Genomic DNA, 22,804 nt, shown 5'->3' on the forward strand with positions numbered 1-22,804 from the left:
AGTAATGACTGAAGCAAAACCTCCAATATTTTCTCCTCTTTAAAAAGCCAGACTGGAAGAGGACCAGAATTACACATAGCAGATTGTGTCGAGTGGAAGTTAGACCCCCCCCCCCTTTCTCTCTCTCTTTCATATTCGGGGCATCGAGTCACGTTCGATGCGCATTCTATGTATTCAGAATATTAGTCAATTTGGAATTCCCTCCCGAATGTAGCGCGAATTTTGAGAATTCTGCAGTCTTGCTGGTTCCTAATAAGTGTGACGGAGCCTTTAGTTTCTGGTCATTTAGTCATTTCCTCTTTGAATGCAAAACTAACTGATATGAATCACGAGTTCGATTGTCATTTAAATACAAGAGCATTTGGAAAATATTTGAGGCAGGCAGATGCAGACTGACCCACATTGTTAACTTCATTCTGTAGTAATTATATATAGGCACCGTGGCTCACCGAGTAAGGTGCTCACTCACCAACCAAGAAGTCGTGGATTCAATCCCTGTTGGTCAAGAATGATCCAGCTTTGTTTTCCCATGTCATTGGTACATGATGGGAAGAATGGCAAGAGAGAAGATGGGTTGCCAGGCAACAAAACATATGCCTACCGCAGCTAAATAGTCTGGAAGGTCGACAAGGGTTGTCGTATATTTATTCTTTTGTAGATAATTGAGGGCATTTACAAGACAATTTCATACAGTTCAGATTATAATTTTTTTCGTTTGACAAAATTTGACCAGCTTTTTCATTTTACTAATTTAAATAATGCATATAAATTTCATACAGATCAGATGATAACTTTTGTCTTTGGAACATCCACAAGGTTCACAAAGTAAAACAACCGCCATAACTCTAGAAATAATTGACGAAAACTGCTGAAATTCAATAGACCTCCGTTTCACATATTTAAATGATGCATATAAATTTCATACATATCAGATGATAACTCATCAATCGAGCATTAACAAGGGCCACAACTCTAGAAGTAATAATTGTGAATTGCTGAAATTATTTGTTTCACTAATTTAAATAATGCATATAAATTTTACAAAGATTGGATAACTTTTGCTGTTATAGCGTTTACAAGGTACCACAAAGTGAAACAAGGGTCATAACTCTAGACCTAATAAACGGAAATGAAATGAAATGAAATTGGGTTTAACGTTCTACTGTTCTGCTCCGAACTCGGCTAATAAGACGGGCATACGCCATACAGTGAGTGTGCTATGAGGGAAATTTTACCCGGACAGCGGCACTACGGCCTACTCTTATATCGAATTCCAACTGTCAAGGGATCTTTTACGTGCAACCACGTGGGAGAACCACGCCAGAAAATCTGGATGAACTTTCTAGGCCAATGCAGGGATCGAATACCCGACCTTCAGGCTAGCGAGCCAGCGTCTTACCCACTTAGCCACCGTGATCCCCCGTAATAAACAGAAATGATTGAAATTAAATAGGCTTCTTCAGCTCAATATATCAATTTAAAAACAATCGGATGATCACTTTTGGCGTTAGAAGGTTCACAAGAAATTGTGGACGACGGACGGACGGAGGCGACTGCAATATACGGCCACATTTCCATGTGGGCGTATAAAAAACTGAGTTCATGTGTACATGTCCGATAAATATTTGTTTTGAGGCGTACATGTCCGATAAATATTTGCTTTGAGGCTAAAAGTATGCGCTTAAGAAACTGCAAAGTTTTTCTTAGTGACTTTGCTCTTCTGATCCACAAGGATGTTTCCACTGAAAGCTAGGGAGAGATCTGTAAACATTTTAACAGTAAAATAATGAGCTGTGAGTGCTTAAAACTAAAACCAGTGGTTGCCATGCAAGATACGCCCACATTTTGTAAGAGATGGATAAAGAACAATTTAAAAAAACAAGCCAACAGTGAGGCTGATATCCCCCGCCGGAATGCCAAAATAAATAGATGACACATTAATTAATCGCACTTTTTTTTTCAAGAGTATCAAGCAATCAAACTGATTATCAACTATACACTAAGTTTCATCACTCTCTAACAGATAGACTCAAAGTTATCTTGTCCCAAAGCATCGACAAATGAAATTGCTTAGCTCTCCTTAGCTTTAGCTCGAAATGTTAATCATTCAACTCATTCAAGACATTCACCTAATGAACATCTATATCAAGTTTAAACATTCTACTTAAATTAAAAGCAGAGTTATGTCTTGACCAATCAATTAAATTGCTTATCGCTCCTTAGCCTAAGCAGAAAATTCTCATCATCGAACTTAGTCAAGGTAACCAAAGTTATCATGCCCAAAAGTATCAACCAATCAGATTTCTTATCTCTGCTTACCTTAAGCAGACAATGTTCACCAAGAAACTCCATCAAGGCATTCACCCAATGAAGGCCTACGCCAAGTTTGAACATTCTACCTCAATTAGAAGCAGAGTGATTGTGTTCCAAAGTCTTGACTAATCAAATTGCTTGTCGCTCTGCTTACCCTCAGCAGAAAATGTTCATTATCGAACTTAGTCAAGGTATTGATGAAATAAAACTATACACCAAGTGTCCTCACTCTCACTTAATTTGAACTAGTCATCGTGTCCCAAAGCATCAACCAATCAAATTGCTTATCTCTGCTTACCTTTAGCACAAGTTAGCAGAAAATGCTCATCTTCGAGCTCCATTGAGGCATTGACCTAATAAACACCTACACTAAGTTTGAACATTCTAGCTCAATTAGAATGAGTTATTGTGTTCCAAAGCCTCGGCCAATCAAATTGCTTATCGCTCTTGCAGAAAATGCTCATTATCGAACTTAATCAAGGTATTGATGCAATGAAACTATACACCAAGTTTCATCACTCTTACTTAATTAGAACTAAAGTTATCGTGTCCCAAAGCATCAACCAATCAAATTGCTTATCTCTGCTTACCCTAAGCAGAAAATGCTCATCTTCGAACTCCATTAAAGCGGAAATTGCAAATTTTCTAAGAAAGTCAAAACGTAATTATTTCTATGTCTTTTGCTCAATAGGTTGTCAACTCACAATTATACGATCATAGGTGTCATTCTCACACTTACAACTCATTTACACAGGAAATAATAACACAATTACCTCCCTTGTTTTCTATTCTCCACCATGGAGTAGCTTTTTTCAAACGTTTGAAAATGAAGAGGAAAATGATATTTTTGCCAATTTCTCAGCTGGCAATAGTGAATTATAGGATTAATAGGATTATTCTTTAACAAGGTAGGACTGTTTATGGATACCATCTATTTTCAGGCTTTATTTTAATAAATTTTAAAAATATAACTTAAAAATTTGCAATTTCCACTTTAAGGCATTGACCTAATAAACACCTACACCAAGTTTGAACATTCTAGCTCAATTAGAAAGAGAATTATTGTGCCCCAAAAAGTGTGACGGGCGGGCAGACAGACAGACCCATTTTAATAGTCTCCTGCTTTCTTAGAAAGGCGGGGGACAAAAAGCGATTGTTCGTACAATCAGGGACCATAATCCAGGAAGTTATGGTCTAATATGAGTGATTGTTTGTACAATCAGGGGCCATAATTCAGAAAGTTATGATCTGATATTCGCGAATATTTTAAGGAACCAAGATCTTTGGGTTATATACATGCATTTTAAGTTCCATCAAGATCAGATGAAAACTGTGACCCCTAGAGTGTCCACAACAATTGTAGACGGACAGAGGCGACGACAATATTTTCCATATGAAAATGTGGGCGTATAAAAACAAATTTCAGAGACTTCGCTTCCTAGACCCAGATAGAAGGCTTCTACTGAAAGCTATAGAGGGTAGAAAATTGCAAAAAATTTTGAGGGCTTATTGATTACTTGTATAAAATGATAAATATTTGGTAAGGTTTCCAAAATGTGTAAAATATGAGCTGACAATTCAAAACTGCAAACTTTGGGGAACTTATTGACTATATAAAGATAAATATTTGGTTCCTTAGGAAGATTTACAAAGGTGCTGACCATACCCCCAGCTGCTTTACTTGTGACCTTTGATTTGTCCTTTGATTGCTGCAGCTACAGGCTGACAATGGGAAGTTTCTTTCCTTGAATACTTGATCAAAACAAAATCAACAACTTCAACTTCAATTTTTTTATTCTTTATTTACATATAAACAATACTATCTTCTGCCTTTACCCTTTGCTTTCATATTTTTACCACCTCCATTTTTCAGAAACTTATTTGGTGTGCTCTTTTTGCCGACTAAACCCATGTCTTTTCTTTCCTGATATGAGGGTCTGCAAATAGAAATATATTAATTATTGATGAAATATTCAATCAATTGTTGTCTTTTTGTCTTGTGTATTTTATTCTTTGCTGGTATTCTGCATCAATCTGTTATATAGATTTGAATGTCAATATCAACCTACTGTTTAAAGATGTCAACGTCAACCTACTGTTATTGACGAGTAAAAGATTATTGATTAGCCGGTCATATTATATTCTATTAGGTGTGAATTTTTATCATTATATTGTTCAAACTTTAAGCAGATTAGAAAGAGAAAAATGAGATTATAGATACACTCAACACAAACTAGCTCATTTTAGGACTGAATTATGGTCAATTTTATTTCAATAACTTGCTTGCACTTAAGAGATCTTGAGCAGTGAAAGAAACCTGAGGACCCAGAGAAAACCCCTGGGGTTGGGCATATGACCACTCTCCTTGTCACATACAGGCTTGGCATCGACTAAATTACAGCCCTTTTGATGTACTGTGCATGCTTTAGACAATTCGACTTGACATTTGACTCAAAGACTAAAGCCCACAAGCTAAACCATTTGGCCACCCAAACCCCATATTATGGTGTTGAATTGATAGTTGATTTTCAGTAGACACTTGTGCGAAATGCCTTACCAGTAGGAGACCTCTGTTTAAATAAAAATGTCTCTTCAATTAATCAGCATGTTTCATTAAAGAAGCAATATTGTTATTTATTTATGAAAACCAACCACCTATATAATGGTCATCTGCAAACTTAGTGAATCATTAAAAACTCCACATTTCTTAAGTACAACAATTTAAAACTCTTAATTCTTAAATCAGTAAGCTACCAGTTTGTTTACAGTGGTACTATGGAAGCCTGTTGCGGTTATTTTATAATCTTAACTTCTCACAGCTAAAAATGTGAAGTTGAGAGGCGAGAAGTTGAGGGATGAAAAGTCGAGAAAGGTAAGGATATTCAAACGCAAGAAAACAAGTTGAGAAGTTGGGGATGAAGGAGCAAGCAATTAAGATTGCAGGAAGTCCGCAAAAGGTTTCCATAGTTTACAGTAAGCAAAATATTTGAGAGATAAACATTATTCCAGAAGAATGCAAGTACCATTCATCGGTTGGTTATTTCAAATAAAAGTATGGCAATTTTGGTATATATGGAAAGAAGAAACACCTATGTAGTCTTCCTTGAAAAACACCCAGGACGAAAATAAGAGGGTGTCACTAATTGACAGCCCGACTATTAAGACTGACCTCTTTGTGTTAGGGAGAGCTTGATGTATATGTTGATAAACTTGATGGTGAGCGGACGTGGAAAAAATGAGAGACTTAAACGTACAAGTTTTTAGGCTTCGATACTTATGGTAAATGGACAGTGATTAAAGACATCATTGTCTTTTATATATGCAATGAATTCTCCTTTGGCTTTGCACCCGTTGCTTGTTACTGCGACTGCCAAGTCACGTGACACAAACATGACTTTTTTTAATAGATTTTTTATAGCTTAGGGTATTTCCTCACGAATACAATGTTTTCAGAGGAATTTGAAGCACAATTTTTGAAAGATTAATTAGTTTAAATATGTTTTTAGTATTTATCATCAAATCACCAAGTTTGTACATGGGAAGGTATCTTTAAACTGTTAGAATTTTTAAATTAATATGCATATTCAATAATTAGTAGGCCTATGATTAGCAGCTGACGACAAATTATTCTGGCTTGTAAGACTTATTACTGCTTTAATATATCTTGGTGCCAATTCTATACAGGGCTTCAATTTCAGTGTCAAAATTAATCGCAGATGGTTGGATATCCCTCTTTCTGTTTTACACCGACATATAAAAATCTACATACCCTTTTCTAAATTTCTTTAATGCTGGTTTATCTGTACTTGTGAGTTCTTTGTCAAAAAATTTCTTTTCTGAAGATTTTACTAGTTTCTTCTGTTTATTCTTAGAAATTCGATTAAGTTTATCTGCAAATAAACAAATCAATAGCCCTAATATAACTTTTCATTTGATAATAACTAATAACTTTGTCATTAACTTGCAGATCAATCATCAAATATTATATACACTAATACAACAATTTCCACAATTAAATACATGTTTAAATTTTATTTTGTTTTTTTTGGTATACTTTACATAAACTGTACACCACAATGATTAGAATATATTATAGAAGGGATAATAACGTAGGGATTTAAAAATTTTAATGTTTTGATTTTTCTTACCTGATTTTTCCTTCGTTTCACCATAAGCTCTCATTCTTGTCTGTTTAAAATTTTTCTTACTGACTCTATTACCATACAGCTGAGCTGTTTTCATTTCTTTTTCCACTCTTTCTTCAGGCTTTTAAAATAAATATAGTTATGTTATACCCAATACAGTATGGAATGTTACATAACTATCTTCATTCACATCAAGTTCAAGTTACATTTTAAAATCTCAACACAGATTTTCAAATAGAAAGCTGAATAATGGAGTAAAACTAAAAATGAAAACAAAAATGAATCTCACCGTTTTGAACTTTTTTACTTTATCTTTTGATTTTGATTTAAAATCTGGTTTCTCACCACGTCTTAGACCCTCTAATAAAATAAAATAAGAATACATTTCTTTGACAATGCTTAATCAATCAGTGTGATACATGGTTATGAAAATAACCATATAACATCAAACACCATCTTCCAATTACAAGTATGAACTGAACTTTCTTATTTGAATCCTTGATATTATGAGCCAGTATTTTTGTTTTAATTGCTGTCTGGCTGGCAACAATACCAGGATTTGGGCTTGTTAAATGATTAAATATGCATTATGTAAGAGTTAAATCTGCCTATTGCAGGTAATTTTTTTGGCTTCAAATGTTATATAAACTATCACTTAAACATTTATTAACAAGACAAGCCCATAATCAACTCTGTAGGCCATTGGATGGCACCGAATTACAGTAGATTAGAATGCTTTGACCATTTAGTGATTTAATTTAAAAATGGAGAAGCGAAGCTAAGTCTCAAATAACAAGTACCATTGTTACGATAATAAACAATCTATGCACGCATCTTGTCAAAACCGCAAACATTTATAACTTTGCTCAGAATAAATTAATTTGAATGGAATTTTCAATACAGTGGACTCTGTCACTTCCGACATCTGAGTACTACGGCATTCTGTCATCATTTTCATGTCCCGATTTATTTCCTTATTACTTCAACCAAAAAAGTTTTGAGTAATCCAGATTCTGAATATTCCGAATTACGACATCAATCAGCAGTCCCGTCACACGATTTTTGTACAATTAACATTGAATAATCCTGCCTTCAATCAGTGGGTGTTAGCATAAAACAAGTGTCGGTCTTTGTTGATTACCTTGATAATTTTATAATGTCTAAGACATTATATATAAATTGCCAAGATGACATTATAATTTTGTATTCATAATGTGCGATCGTCCTGCAAAGCGTGCCCGACTGCTCTTACACATTTGACATTGGATGTCAAGCAGCAAATTATAGCAGATTTTGAGAAAGATCCACGAACTACACAGAACGAATTAGCCATTAAGTATTCAATTGGCCGTACTACAGTATCCGACATTTTAGTCAATTGGTCGGCCAATCGTAAGGCTTGGATGACAAGTGCTATTTATTCGGGTTGGTGTATCTTCTGACGATGAAGATGACGATATACTGCTTGCAAAACTAATCGCATCCCTGGTACCTTCTTCAAACACAACAGAAGGAGATTTTATCAATTTCGATGATGGGTATTAGAGGATTTATTGTAATAAAACTTCCGGTATTCATAGGTAAACATAATACTTCCGGTATAATTGAGGCAATTTGAGTATTCCGACATGCTGTCTAATTCGGCATATTGTATTGTTTCCGTTCGATGTCGGAATTAAAAGAGTCCACTGTATATTCATTTTTGCAATATCTATTTTTGATCTAGTACAGCAACAATGGCCAGCTTTTTTTTTATCTAAATCTTACATAATGCATCCTTAATGAAAGCTGACTGCATTAATACTGCATTAAAAAAGAAGAACTAAATAGAGAGTGGCAACATAATGCTAAGCTAAGCTAATACAGTAATACATGAGGGCCTCTCACAAAGGAGATTAAAGTTATCAGCTAATATCTTTCAAAGGGAGAGAACTCCTTAAAGCTGTTCAATGTACATCATCTTCGTATATAATTACTGTGTCAGATTTAGTCTGAAAAAATACATATACAAAGAATTTCTCAAACATTTCTGTGTGTACAAGTAATGTAAAATATCATTTTTTGCCCTTTCTTAGACACAAAAAACATCTGGCAATGTTAAAGTTTTCACCAATATAAATAACCTACTCTTTTCTTGACGTCTTTCTTGATGTGTTTGAAACCAAGTGCGACTCATTCCTGTTAGATCATCCTGTTTCTGTAATCTGTCTTCAGCTTTGTTCACTTTCTTCTCTGTGGCTTTCAACTCTTTTTCTTCCTGTTGTTCCAACATAATTTGTGAAATATCTCCTTCCATACTGGCTATTTCATCACGGTATTTAGATATGACCTCTATAGTTGTAAAAATAATTCACTATTTATTGAAATACAAACGTGATGTAATATGTACCTGTATCATCTTTTATTTGAAGTTTTTACAAACTATTCAAAATAAATAGGTTAACTTCTCAACAAAAAAGAATAAACCAAGTCTATTTAAAACAAGCCAAAAGGGAAACTGATGTCTTCAACCTTAATCCCAAAGTAAACACATTTATCTTTATATAAAGCATCGAGCAATCAAATTACTTACAGAAAATGTTGATTATCAGATTCAAGGTACCGATGTAATGAAACTATACCCTAACTTTCATCACTCCAAACCCATTAGAATGAGGGATATTGTGGTCCAAAGTCGTGTCTACAAATTTTGAACAATTTACCTCAATTCGAAGCAGAGTTATTTTGTTCCAAAAGGTGCTGCAGATAGACAGCCAGACAAAGAGTATGTGACACTATGCCCTAAAACAACGAGGTAGAATGGACTCCACTTGTCTTACAACATAAAACTCTTTGTTTATATATCTTTATAACATATTAATAAACCAGCGGTTGCCAGGCAATATACGATTTTTCGTACAATCAGGGGCCATAATCCAAAAAGTGATAGTCTGAAATGCACAAATATCGAAAGGGACTGAGATCTTTGGGATATAAAGATATATTTCACGTTTGCACTGTTTGCGTACTGTTTGTTAGGCAGATTTGGTCCAAACTTCAAACTCAACCAGCATTGCGGTGTAACAGTGATATATTCGAATGTTTTTTTAATTCGGATTATAATTGTGACCTCCAGAGGGACCACAAGCTAAAAGCGTGATTTTTCGTACAATCAGGGGCCATAATTCAGGAAGTTACGGACCAATATGCGCGAATGTCGAAAGGAACCAAGATCTTTGGGTTATAAACATGCATTTCAAGTTTCATCTAAATCAGATGAAAATTGTGGCCTCTAGAGTGCCCACAAGCTAAATATGTGATTTTTCGTACAATCATGAGCCATAATCCATGAAGTTATGGTCCGATACATGCCAATATCGCAAGTTGTGACCTGTAGAGGGTCCACAAACAAATTGAGGATGGACGAACAGGGGCGACGACATTATACGTCCACATGAAAATGTGGGCATACGGCCGGCAGAAATATCCTGAAGTCTGAAGCATTATTTAAAGATTATTCAAAACAGAAAAAAGCTTCATTTGTTCCCTTTAACCTAATAAACTGAATAAATCATCTTGACTCGGGTCAAACAGGCAATAAAAATGATCATACCTTGTGGAACTATTCTAACTTTCAAGGGTGTAACAGCTTTCTTAACAACTTCTTTCAACATTTTACGCTCTTTCTCTCCGACTAATGTCACAGACCTAAAAGAATATTATTCAATTAGGTGATTGAAAAATCAAAGAATAAGTGTAGACTACTTATATAAATAACTTCTGTGACATTAGATTTTTGAAAAATAATTATCCTATAATTTTATTTGTTTATTTACATACCTTCCACTTTTACCAGCTCTAGCAGTTCTTCCAACTCTGTGTATATAATGTTTGGTTGTGTTTGGCATCGTGAAATTTATTACCTATATATATATATATAAAACAAAATTCTAATTTCTTTACCTGTGTACAGATGAGAATTACTGATTTACTTGCACAGTGTGTCAAGTGCCATAATAAAAACAGGGAGAAAGAAGGGTTTTTTTTAATTGTCTGCGATATCAGCATCAGTGGAAACAGATGTTAAACCCTAATATCCACTTCCATTGAAGGTGACAAATTGTCTTATTTTTATTAACTTAGCGCATGTGCAGGTGTCTTTACTGGTGGAGGAAACCAGAGTACCTGGAGTAAACCCACAAGGTTGGGAAGGCGCCCCTATCTCCAAGCCACAAACACACACAGGATCGTAACCACAACTGCAAGCCAGAGGTGACTGGCCAGCGCAATGCCCAACACTCTTAGACCACTAAGTCACTCCCACCCTCCTTCTAGATCACTTACTGTTTTGACTTCTTTTATATCTAACCCTCTAGCTGCTAAATCTGTAGCTAACATAACATCTACTAGACCATCTTGAAATTTCTTTAATGATTCCAATCTCTGAAAACAATATTATGTACAGAATGTATTGTGAAACAACAAAGCCTTGTTCATAATAATACAAGGAAATCATTTATTAGAAGAATGGGAAGAAAACAATCCTACCTCTGCCTGTGAAAGCCTCCCATGTAGCTCTCCAACATTAACACCAAATAGTCCTAGTAGAATATGCATTCTATGGGCTTGAGCTCTAGTCTGTATAAACACTAAACATCTATCACAGAATGTTCTACTAACTAAAGCTGAAAAACAAAACCTCATTTAGAATAAAAATGTGAAGATTGTGTGGATCAAATAGTTTATAGTCATAAAACAGGTGATGATATTTGAAGCAAAAATCATTTATTATTTACATTCCTGATAAAAAAAACATTTTAAAATATTCATCAAAACAAATCTATACATTTCCTAGTTTCTGCATATCCTAAATTAGTTGTACCAGAGCTTCATTACAAAAACTGAAAACCAGAAGACAACACATACCAGCTACAATAGCTTCTCTATCCCCTTCTCTGTTTGGTCTAATTCTAATAAACTCCTGACGTAATCCCATAGCTACATCAGTCGCTTCATTCATAAATATCTTTACAGGATTCTTTAATGATACGGCTGCAAGTTCTTGAACCTAAAATGAAACAGATAAACTTATGACTGAGGACACATAATAACATACAAATTATCTAATTTAGCATGCATGAAATTTGTATCCTTTTCATTTAAAGCTTTCTTTATAAATTAATCTATTTATTAAATTTTAAATAAATCAGACCAGTTTCAAGCAGTTGTATCTTTCCTTAAAGCTTTGTTATAAACAATGAAATACTTACACCTTCTGTCATAGTAGCCGAAAACAACATAGTTTGTCTCTGATAAGAACACATTTTTATAATTTCGTGCATCTGTTCCGCAAAATATTCATCTAACATTCTACAAACACACAAAACAAATAAAAAGAACATAAAAGATTAAAAAGATCTGTTTGCTAAGCTTCTTTTCCCATACTTTGTATAATTGCCATAAGGCTTTATGCCTACTGCTCAACTGCCATTTTGATCACAGTTAGCAGTATGTAGTTCCTGAATATTTCAAGGAAATTGTCATACTGCAGGTCTTTTTTTGCGGCCTGAAATGTTATATAAACTATTTATTAGACATTTATTAACATGAAAAGGCCTTAATCAACTCTCGATGTCATCTTTTGTGTTCGATTTTCCCTAGATTTGAATCCTATCTGTTGCTCAACACTCATTGATGATTTAATCCAAAAGTGGATAATCGAGACTATGTTTTTTATCATAGGGACTTTAGTAATGTGAGGGAGAGAGAGAGAGGGAGAGAGAGAGAGAAATGAGTCCACTCACACAAACATGGTTCACTTTTATTTCAATAATTTGCTTGCGTGTGGGGTCTCTAAGAGTGGGAGGAAACCGGAGGACGCAGAGAAAATCCATGAGGTTGAACAGGCGACCCTACTCCTTGTCACATACAACCGGGGAATCGAAACCACACCAGTTGACTCAATGACAGACCTTATGATACACTACGCACGTGCTAACCATTCAGCCATCCAACCCCACCTTTAGTAATGATGATCAAGGCTAGGCCTAAAATTTAAACACCAATATCGTGGTTCAGAGTGGAGCATTTTGACTGAAATTTTCAGCATATTCCATTTACAGTATCTAGTTTTTAACTATTATAATGAGAACTGCCAGCTCTTTAACTAATCTTCCATAATGCCCCTTTAAAAGTGGGGAGATCAATAATTTTTACTTGGCAATAATAACTTACCTATCCGCTTCATCTAGTACTAATATTTCTATAGACCCAAGGCTAAAACCAGGTGAATTGTGTAGATGATCTATTAATCTACCAGGTGTAGCTATAACTATATCTGGTCCTAATCTTAACGCTGCTTCCTGAGATTTTAAATCCAATCCACCTAGCAATGGAAATATTACATGTATTTGTAACATTCGTTAACAAATTTGTTCCCTGACATATGAAATAAAGGGTCAAACATTGCAAACCTAACAAAGAAGTTAACATTTTCTAAGGATCAATGTACAATTCTATAATTCATTTTTATGTAAGACACATGAGATGAAAAGATCTTTTTATTTTATGAATTAACTAGAGGTTATTTTGCATTCAATATTTTTGATGATCACTCCATCTGATGTTAAGTTTTACAAAACTTTCATTCTCTGGCATCAGATTAACAATATCCTTATATTAACAAATCAAAATAGAGAAAGAGAGAGAGAGAAATTGGGTTTAACGTCCACTCAACACAAACTAGGTCATTTCGGGACTAACATGGTTTAATTTTTTTTCAATAATTCGCTTGCGACCCTACTCCTTGTCACGTACGACTGGGGATTCAAAACCACGCCAGTTGACTCAATGACAGCCTTTATGATACAGTGTGCGCGTGCTAACCATTCAGCCATCCAACCGCCGCCCCCCACCCAAATCAAAATAGCCCAGACAACAGTTCTCTTTGCTAATCTAAATAGTTCTCTTATTGGCTCATTGGACATTTTAAAAAGTTGGTGCAATTTTCTAAATCACAAAATGATTGGGTTTTGGATTTAGAGTCGACCAGTAATACTGAATGAGCCTAGGAAAAAATCTTCAGATCAATATGTGGGTGACTAGAAAAATCAAATGTAATGTCAAGTATAATTTTAATTAGGCTCTGTACTAATACAGCTTTGTGATCTTTGATAAATCATATTAAATTATCATTCACATAACAGGGAACGTACACAGATTTTTGTCAATTTTACGATTTTTATGATATTTATTAATTTAATTCTATGATTATTTTATGATGTTTTTATCAAATTTTATGATATTTTTATAATGGAAAAACAAAAAAATAAAAAAACACAACACAATTTATATGGAAAACAATCACTGGTTTATACATATATAGCAAAAGGTTTCGACAAGTATTCAAGTACAAATGTTTTTATCACATTTTATGACTTTTTATGTTTTTATTATCAAATATGTATTTTTTTTATATAACTGCACTGACGGTAAATAACTTATCTCTGGTCCATGAAGTAGTGTTTAGCCAGTGTTATGTGGATAGTATTAATGGTCGCAGTCATCTCCTCCTATGTTCATATAAATGAAATGAAATGAAATGGGGTACTTTAGCATTCCACTGTTGTTTTATTTTTAAACTATTCGTCTATTTTTTTCAATACCACCAATCATGTTGAACTGGTTTCAAACGGAACATTTTGTGCACACTTTGAAGCGAACTCATCAATAGCCTCATCAAAAATAACAGTATGTGACAAGCGATTTTCGATACAGATAATAAGCTTCTTCTGGACATTAGTGACGAATCACACAGTCCTTGGTCGGCAAAAGATCTGCACAATTGGCAAAAATATTGGAAAATATTGAGATTTTTAGCGTGACAGTTTCTCTTTCAGTTTCGTTTTTAATGATCCGATACCAATCAGCCTACATAAGCGATTCGCTGGCGGCAGAGAACGACATTGGCACGCTTACCATCATTGTAGGGATTACCTGCCGGGGCCCGGATGACCCGGCGGTGATGAAAGCCTCAAACAGAACGAGGACAGGCCGAGGTCCCACAACTTGAATGTCCGGGCAGGTGGTTTATAGTTTTAAATTTCACGCTACTAGGTATACATATTCAGTAAAGTCACCCATTTTCTTCTACTTTTTGATAAAGTAACAGTATATTTTCTTTATTAATTTATACTAACAAATTTTCTTAAAACATTACCCGGCAAGGATCCGGGCCCGTGGGACAAGTGGCCCAGCTGTCCCCCTCTCTCAAGGGCACTGCCGCCATACAGTGTGCTATGAGGAAAATTTTGCCTACCGTCCTGCACTACTGACAATGGGAAACCACACTGGAAATTCTTGATGAACTGTCTCGGCCAACACCGGGAGCGAGAGAGAGAGAGAAATGGGGTTTAACGTCCACTCGACGGTCTCTGAAATAACACTGTAAAAATAAACAAACAAACATACCAACAGCTAAACACAGTTCTATTGTACTAAACTGTGCCAACTTTCTCCCTACAGTATGGACTTGAACAGCTAATTCTCTTGTGGGTACCAGTATTAAAACTCGAGATACAGAAGAATTTTTAGGTTTGTATAGCAACCTCTCCATTATGGGTAACATAAAGGCCACAGTTTTACCTTACAAATAAATGACAATTTCAACAATTATTGCTAATTTCTGAATCCATTACAAATTTTAATAAAACAAATTTAAAACAAAAAAATCTCTTAATGAAATGATTCAATGCAACAATTTTCTTCAGTTTAACAAATTGATATTTTCTTAAAGAATGTCCGATTGAAAGAAAATCAATTTATATACCTGACCCAGTCACCGCACAAGCACATAGATCTTTACCCATCAGAGCTTTAGGTATGGTGGCTGCCTGTATAGGTGTTGGTTTTTCGAAATTCATTACACTTAATGCCTAAAGAAATGCATGAAAATGAATTAATAACAAATTACCTTGTTATTTTAAAGACAATTTGTCAATCTATAAATCCATGTACACATGCCAGTGCTATGTGAAAGCGATTAGACCAAATTTAAAAATTATTCTCACAAGAAAGACAGGTTGCCAAGCAATTAAAAGACAGTAAAAACTGAGCAAGAGTAAGAGCCAACGAAGTAATTATTGGGAATAATTAAAATTTGATTGGATCCTAATTTATTATACGCAACCAGTAATCAGATGATAACATTAGCAAATCATTGAAAACCACAGGTTTTTTCAACTCATGATCACAAACATTGTGAATAAAATTCATGTCCATCGGATGACAACTTTCATGGCAGTAATTATCAGAAGATGGCTTCTTCATTTTATAAACATAAATGAATCCATAAGACATCTCTGAAATGATCAAGGACCATAACTCTTGAATGTAATAATATGAAATTGTTGAAAATCAATACTCTTTTTTGTCCCATCAACTTTTAAAACCACTGTGTATAAATTTCAAGCCTGCAAGGTGATCACTTTAGTCTATACAGCATTTACAAGCAATTGTGAACAACAGAGTGGTTATATTTGGCATTGTAGAATTTACTGAAATATTTACCTTCATTAAAGGTCTTGTTACATTCATGTCTGCAAAACCCATATTCTCATCATAGGTATCAATACATTCTGAAAACTCCATAATCTAAAAAAAAACCAACAAAAAATTGAGCTAATTCTCTGATTATTTGGCTTTTCTAAAAAAATTTCCAAATGATTTGAGAAAATTTCAAGCAAATTGGATGATAACGACTTTTGTGCTAGCGTGTTCACAAGATTCTAAAAAATGAACAAAGACAACAACTTTGGAATTCCTTGTAGGTTGCTTTTACAGTAAGTAATCTGAAAATTTCAAGCAGATTGGGTGATAACTTTTGTTATCACAAGATTCTACAAAATGAACAAGGACAACAACCATGGAAGTTATTATCAGAAATAGCTGGAATTGAATAGGCTGTTTGGTTTCACCTATCGGCGGTTTGGTCTGGCGTATCTGAGCAATAATTAGAAATATTAAGTTGATCAGAGGATGGATAACTATCAGGTTTAAAAGATTCTACAAATGGGTTAAGGGTAACAATTCTGGAAGTTATCTAGAGTGTTAAAAACAAATTGTGGACAACTACATTTCAAAGTGGGGGTATAAAAATAATCAACAAATTTGATTTAAATTAATTAACTATTGACCTCTTCTTCAACTTTCATCTTCTTTCTCTTTCTTTTCTCTTTTGTTCGTATAACATCTAAAATTAAATTAAAAAAAATTACAGAAAAATCAATCTTAGAGTTAACCAGTGGTTGCCAGACAAGATACGCCCACATTTTGCAAGAGATGGATAGAGAACAAGCTAAAAAAAGAAGCGATTTTTCATATAATCAGGGGCCACAATCCAGGAAGTTATGGTCTGAAATGTGTGAATATTGCGACCTCTAGAGTGTCCACAACCTTAAAATACCATATTTTTACACTATTTGCGTACGAGCGAAGGCCATTTTGTCTGGCAGATTTGGTCTTAATTTAACGAAATTCAAACTCGCCTATCCCTATGGTGTAATGGTGATAGAATTGAATGTTTTTTAAATAGGATAAAAAATGTGGCCTCTAGAGGGTCCACAAGCTAAAACTACGATTTTTCGTACAATTAGGGGCCATAATCCAAGAAGCTACAGTCCAATATGCGCGGATACTGAGATCTTTGGGCAATAACACACATTTTTAAGTTTTATCAAAATCGGATAAAAATTGTGACCTCTAGAGTGTCCGCAAGCTAAAAACATGATTTTTCATACAATCAGGGGCCATAATCCATGAAGTTACAGTCTGATACATGCCAATATCGAAGGGATCCGAGATCTTTGGGATATAAACCTTTATTTCAAGTTTCGTCAAAATCGGATAAAAATTATAACATGTGTAGTGTCAACAAACAAATTGTGGACAGACGGACAGGACTGACGACAATATACATCCACATGAAAATGTGGGGGTATAAAAAGAGGTATACAATCAGACATTTTATTACAACAATAACTCGTTTCCAATTAAAAATAATTACATTACCCAGAACAAGAATTAAGCTTAAGAAGAATTTAAAATGTTAGCAACCTGTGGCCATTTCCTCTCCAGATGATGACTCTTCTTCATTGGGATCAACATTTAGTTCATCTTCATTAATGCCATTATTATCTCCAGCTTTCTAAAAAATATATGATAAGATATCTTTTCAGAAACATATATTTCAACATTAAAATAACAAAATTGTGATGTACTTTGCATTTAAACAGATCTACACTAAATTCCTAAATGTTTGCAGAGTATGTTGGACATAATTAACTAAATAGAACTCTACCCATTAATAGAACTCTACCCATTAATAGCAGAGGTTTCTTGAAATCAATAATTCCAATTGTAGAAATTAAATAAAGATATGCACAGCATATCAATAAACAATAAACATAGCAATAAACACTAACCTCTCTTTTTCTTTTCTTTCTCACATCTGCTATTTTATCATCTAGAGCTGAAATGTGTTTCTTCCGTTTAGCTTTGAGAATTATGTCATCAAATGAAATATTTTGGTAAGGATCCAACTGGAATAAAACATATAATTATATTGAAAAATACACAATAATAAATTACTTTTTATTGAGTTAATGCAACCCTCTTGTTTTCTTTCAGATTGCTAGCTGATATCTGAGTGATGATTGATTTCTATGAACACTTAGACTAACACAACATCTAACCTTTGTTTTTTTCGTGGGTTGATTACTATGTAAAGAACACTTTAAAGTCCTTAATATGCTAAATTTAGCCGGGAACAATGATTATTCCCATTATGGCACATTCTGGTTTTAAGCCAAACAAAAAAAAACCCTATGTTTCCTATAATCCTATTTCTATTCCAAAACGATTAGAATAGGTGGGAATTGAAGATAACACAATTCAACACAAAAGATCATTCAGATTATGGTTTAATCAAGGGCAATAACTCTATAAGTATTTATCAGAAATTGTTATGTAAATAAACATATAATAATAAATATGTACAAATTTCAAAAAGATCAGATGATAAATGTAGTCCTGTGGGCAATGAACAAGATAGACAGATGCAAAGGCAATATCAAAACAAAGTGGCAACCAGCCAGACAGATGCAAAGACAATATTAGAACACATTTATATGTGGGAGCATAAAAACAAAATTAAAAATAATCCTCAGGTACCTGATCATTAAACTGAAATGATATATTAAATTCAGTGTGGTTTGGCTTTTTTTTCTTTGCTGTTTTTGCTACATTTTCCTGTAAAAGATATGATAATATTGATAAAAACAGTCAGTTTAACACAGTAAATTATGTAGAGAAAATAGTATATTAAGGGCTCAGTCACAATGGATGTATGGCCATACATTTTCCTGTAAAGATAGGATAATATTGATAAAAACAGTTACAATTTACATGTAACACAGTGAGTATTTCTAGAGAAGATAGCATATCAAGGGCTCATGATCAGTCACAATGGATATGTGGCCATATATTTGTGTGATATTGAGCTATGCATAATATTAATATGACTTGACATCCTCGGTACCAGTATCCTCTGTGGTATTGTTCCCTTCTACTCCTTAAACTCTTGGTCCATTCACGGGGGAGAAACATGATTAATTTAACCGCCCTTGATAATTGTGCTATTTCTATCGACAAGTGAGAGAGAAATGAGGTTTAACGTCCACTCGACACAAACTAGGTCTTTTCGGGACTAACATATGGTTTAATTCTAATTCAATAATTCGCTTGTGCGTTGAGGTCTTTAGCAGTGGGAGGAAACCGGAATACCCAGAGAAAACCCACGAGGTCGGACAGACGACCCTACTCCTTGTCATGTACAACCAGAGATTCAAAACCACACCAGTTGACTCAATGACAATGATAGTGGAGTAGAATGGAACAATGACACTGGGGATACCACAGATAATGAGGTGATAGAGCCAATCTGATTAAAACACAGATCCTATTTCGTTTCGGTTTTTATAGTTCAAAATTTTGTTTTATTTGTCTGTACTACACTAGGATCTGGAAGAGTTTTATACAACCTGCGTTCTGGAGAGCGTGAGGGATTAGCCAATATTTAACCATCTGTTACAGCGACTTCTTGGCGGAACTGTGGGTAAACCACTAGAAAGGTCAACACTGATTGATTAATAAATGTCTGATGTCATAGGGTCAAAAGCTGCTTGTACGACCCCTGACGTGATTTTCATTACAACTGGTCAGATCTTCATGAAGTTTAGGCCATCGAAAGTATAAAAAAAAGGGAACGAAATATGGATCTGTATTTACGAACCCGGCCATATAACTTATAAGATGAAACGAAATTTAGGTAAGCCTGGGAGAAAAAAATTGAAATCTTTGAAAAGTTGAGAATCTCCAGTCATTTATTGCTTTGCCTAGCCCAATTACAATAATTTACAATCAATTTTTTTCAAAAATCCTATTTTTTTCCACCCAGGCTTACCTAAATTTCGTTTCTACTTATATGGCCGAGTTCGTAAATGAAGTCGGTTAGAAGACAGGGACGAATTTTTTAACAACGTGTTGTGTGGCTCATACTGGTTCTAGCGAGGTAAGCCAGTTCTTATTTTCTCACTTAGATGTTCAGTTACACATTGTTCAGTCGGTCACAGAGATACGAGTGTTGTTAGTAGTAAAAAGTTGTCCAGTAAAATTGACTGGGAAGCGATTAGATTTTCGACAAGAATTCAATAGGACAGTTCCTGAACGTAGAGGGCGAGTGTAATAAGACCTACGTTCAGAGCTGAACTAAATAAGTATATACCGTACGCATACATAGCGCAAAAAGCCAAACACGTGTGTTTGTTTTGATATAATTTTCGCGACACGTGGGTCAATAAATTTTACTAATCGTGAAAGATTGATGAAATGAATTTTTAAATCATATATCATTATCGCCACATGATATTCAAATTACCTCCTCTTCACTTTCTGAACTCTCTGGCTCTATTTCTATTTTATCGTTCTCAGTAATTGTTCCAATAAAATCAAGCTCATTTTTCGATGCCATCTTGAATTTCAACCGGAAGTGAATTGAATTAGTTTGGTATTTTACTTGTTCATTGGTTCATTTTGCTTTTAGAATGCACATAAAGTTTCACGACTAAATAAACTTGGCTCTATTATTAGGATATTAGTTTTTAAATATATATTCACAGAAAGTGCTATCGATCTACTTGCTCACTGTTTCTACAAAAACGAAGAAAACGGGAACTGACAGATCGTCAAAACTATGTCACGTGACTATACAATGTTGGTAAACATATATGGCGGGAAGAGCATGCTTACTTTTGTTAGCGGGTCCTAATAACTCGAAAGTTTTGCCACATACACAATTGATATGGGAATTACGGGATTGTCAAAGTTGCTTGGTGATTATGCACCTTCATGCATGAAGGAAAATGAAATTAAAAACTACTTTGGTAAGATTTTTGACACACAAAGTCACAATACACATTATTATTGAGTAATAGCTAATTGGCCTACTAATAATAGTAATACTCATATAGTGATAGTCATACTGATAACTCATGATAATGATATGATATAGCTACATCACAGATATTGAGATAACACACTTTTATGGAATTATCTGATTTCTAAATGGCATTCAAAGAATTATAGCTACAAAATATAATATACATGGATTATGGATTCGGAAACTAGCAATAGTATAAAGCTTATACATACTTACTTAACTTACTCAGTAACTGTGTGAACCGTGGTAAATAATAAACGGATTTCTTCGATTATGAACAAACTACTATACTTTGGTTATTATAAACTTACCTGTGTGTTTGAAATTACCTCCGGTTATATAAAATCCATTATACAACTATATGTCCTAGCGAATAAAAAAGTTCTCTCTGTAAAATTGAACTCATCACAAACTTTGACACCGAGAATAACCAAAATGGAAGCTAATTACGTCACTTATCGGGATATATCATTTCGTATAGGGGGGGTCAAAGCAAGGCTTGTCTGTCGTAACGGTTGTGTATGAATAAGCTATTCCTCTCGGAACTCAGTAATGAGTTTGGGCGTTTAAAGACATAAATACGCCCGTAGTCCGGTATTTTGTTTCCCTCTTGTATTATAATTATTTGGTTAGAGTTTGGTGGGATTATTTCTTTTGAACCATATTTGTTTTACTGACCGTCAATAAATTTCACCCTTGAACATTTTTAATATTTCCTGATGAACTTAAGCAGTCCTGTCAATTAACCTCAGCAATCTGCTGTAGCCGAGGTAAATGCCGATGTATTTTACATTTGCCTAGACAACATTAATAGCCGAGGCCATTGAATCATTGAATAGGTATAGGCCTATAACGTTATTTTTTTTTATATAAATACCAAAAATTATTATTACCAACAATTAATCATACCGCACACCGGATTAATTATCGGCAGATAGTTCAGTTTCTTTCTATTTCGCTCTAAATATTATTTCCGGTGTGCAAAAAACTGTTTAGAAAAATTTATAATCATACGTGATCGGTAACACAATTATTTTGTAAATTCCCAACTTTCTTTTGAAATTCACAAGGCAATGTATCCAAGGCAATTATATATACAGGGGTGAAAAACAATATTATATTTACGAGTATACGTATAATTGGTGATATATTCATTGTGAATAAAATTTAGTAGACTGACAATCAATTGTTTCCAAATCAATGTCTTTGTCTCAGTTGCTATTGTGTTGCCCAAACTCAAAAAATCGAAACGGTTGTGCGCTGTTGTGATTACAACCCTCGTGATTCAACCTTTACCCACTTCAAAATATTATGATGGTTTAGCTTATGACGTGGCATGTGTAATGTTGTGATGGACACTGTCGAAAATACAAGCAAAAACATTGATTTTTCAAGAGAGAACTTTTGTTTTGGTTTGGATATGTAATTGTGCAATGGATTTTATTCAACCGGAGGTGATTTCAAACACATAGGCAAGTTTTTAATAACAATTATTCAGTTGTTTGTTCACAATCGAAGATATCCGTTTATAATTTACCATGGTTCACACAGACACAGTAACATAGTTATGTTTATTCGATTCTACGTTGAAGAATTTAATAAGTTAAAGTGCATACGGCTCTATTATTTTATGGAACCTTGATTGAAGTTGAAATAGACAAAAATAGTTCTAAAAGCATCACAAGTAAAGTCGTCCACACAAAAAATCTGGTTAAGTCGTCCACACCCATTGGTGCGTGGAGTCGTTCACACCCAATAGTGGAGTTGTCCACTACTTGTTGGTGGAGTCGTCCACACGACTTAGTTTAATTTC

At 34.4% G+C, this 22,804-nt stretch overlaps 2 protein-coding genes across 3 annotated transcripts in view; one reads left to right on the top strand and one right to left on the bottom strand.

Annotated features, from left to right (window-relative positions):
• LOC126814225 (flap endonuclease 1) overlaps positions 1-22,804 on the top strand; it is a 39,251-nt gene that overhangs the window by 2,584 nt on the left and 13,863 nt on the right. Inside the window, exon 1 of one of the 2 annotated variants that reach the window (XM_050539253.2) lies at positions 20,628-20,935. The exons of the other annotated variant lie outside the window; for it this stretch is intronic. Coding sequence (XP_050395210.1) covers positions 20,854-20,935 — 82 coding nt within the window. The 5' untranslated portion in view covers positions 20,628-20,853. Of the gene's footprint in view, positions 1-20,627; positions 20,936-22,804 lie in introns of those variants that run through there. 2 annotated transcript variants of the gene reach the window in all.
• LOC126814212 (probable ATP-dependent RNA helicase DDX27) lies at positions 4,090-20,635 on the bottom strand. Its single transcript, XM_050539223.2, has 20 exons — positions 20,431-20,635; positions 18,666-18,743; positions 17,918-18,034; positions 17,550-17,640; positions 16,631-16,686; positions 16,005-16,088; positions 15,265-15,370; positions 14,907-15,080; positions 12,672-12,822; positions 11,708-11,807; positions 11,364-11,505; positions 10,986-11,122; positions 10,782-10,880; positions 10,278-10,360; positions 10,051-10,145; positions 8,586-8,789; positions 6,748-6,818; positions 6,462-6,579; positions 6,083-6,203; positions 4,090-4,250 (listed from the first exon to the last, which is right to left on the bottom strand). The coding sequence occupies exons 1-20, from the start codon at positions 20,521-20,523 to the stop codon at positions 4,133-4,135; spliced, it is 2,238 nt and encodes a 745-aa protein (XP_050395180.1). The 5' UTR covers positions 20,524-20,635; the 3' UTR covers positions 4,090-4,132.

The sequence above is a fragment of the Patella vulgata genome, chromosome 3, assembly GCF_932274485.2.
Source record: "Patella vulgata chromosome 3, xgPatVulg1.2, whole genome shotgun sequence".
Lineage (NCBI taxonomy): Eukaryota > Metazoa > Mollusca > Gastropoda > Patellidae > Patella > Patella vulgata.

What these genes read in the sequence shown, in the direction of transcription:
- LOC126814212 (XM_050539223.2), bottom strand. Translation starts at nt 20,523, where the DNA reads ATGGCATCGAAAAATGAGCTTGATTTTATTGGAACAATTACTGAGAAC. An exon ending in TAGAGAAGCTATTGTAGCTG is followed by an intron (nt 11,123 to 11,363) that starts GTATGTGTTGTC and finishes TTTGTTTTTCAG; the next exon opens with CTTTAGTTAGTAGAACATTC. An exon ending in AGAGCTGGTAAAAGTGGAAG is followed by an intron (nt 10,146 to 10,277) that starts GTATGTAAATAA and finishes ATATTCTTTTAG; the next exon opens with GTCTGTGACATTAGTCGGAG.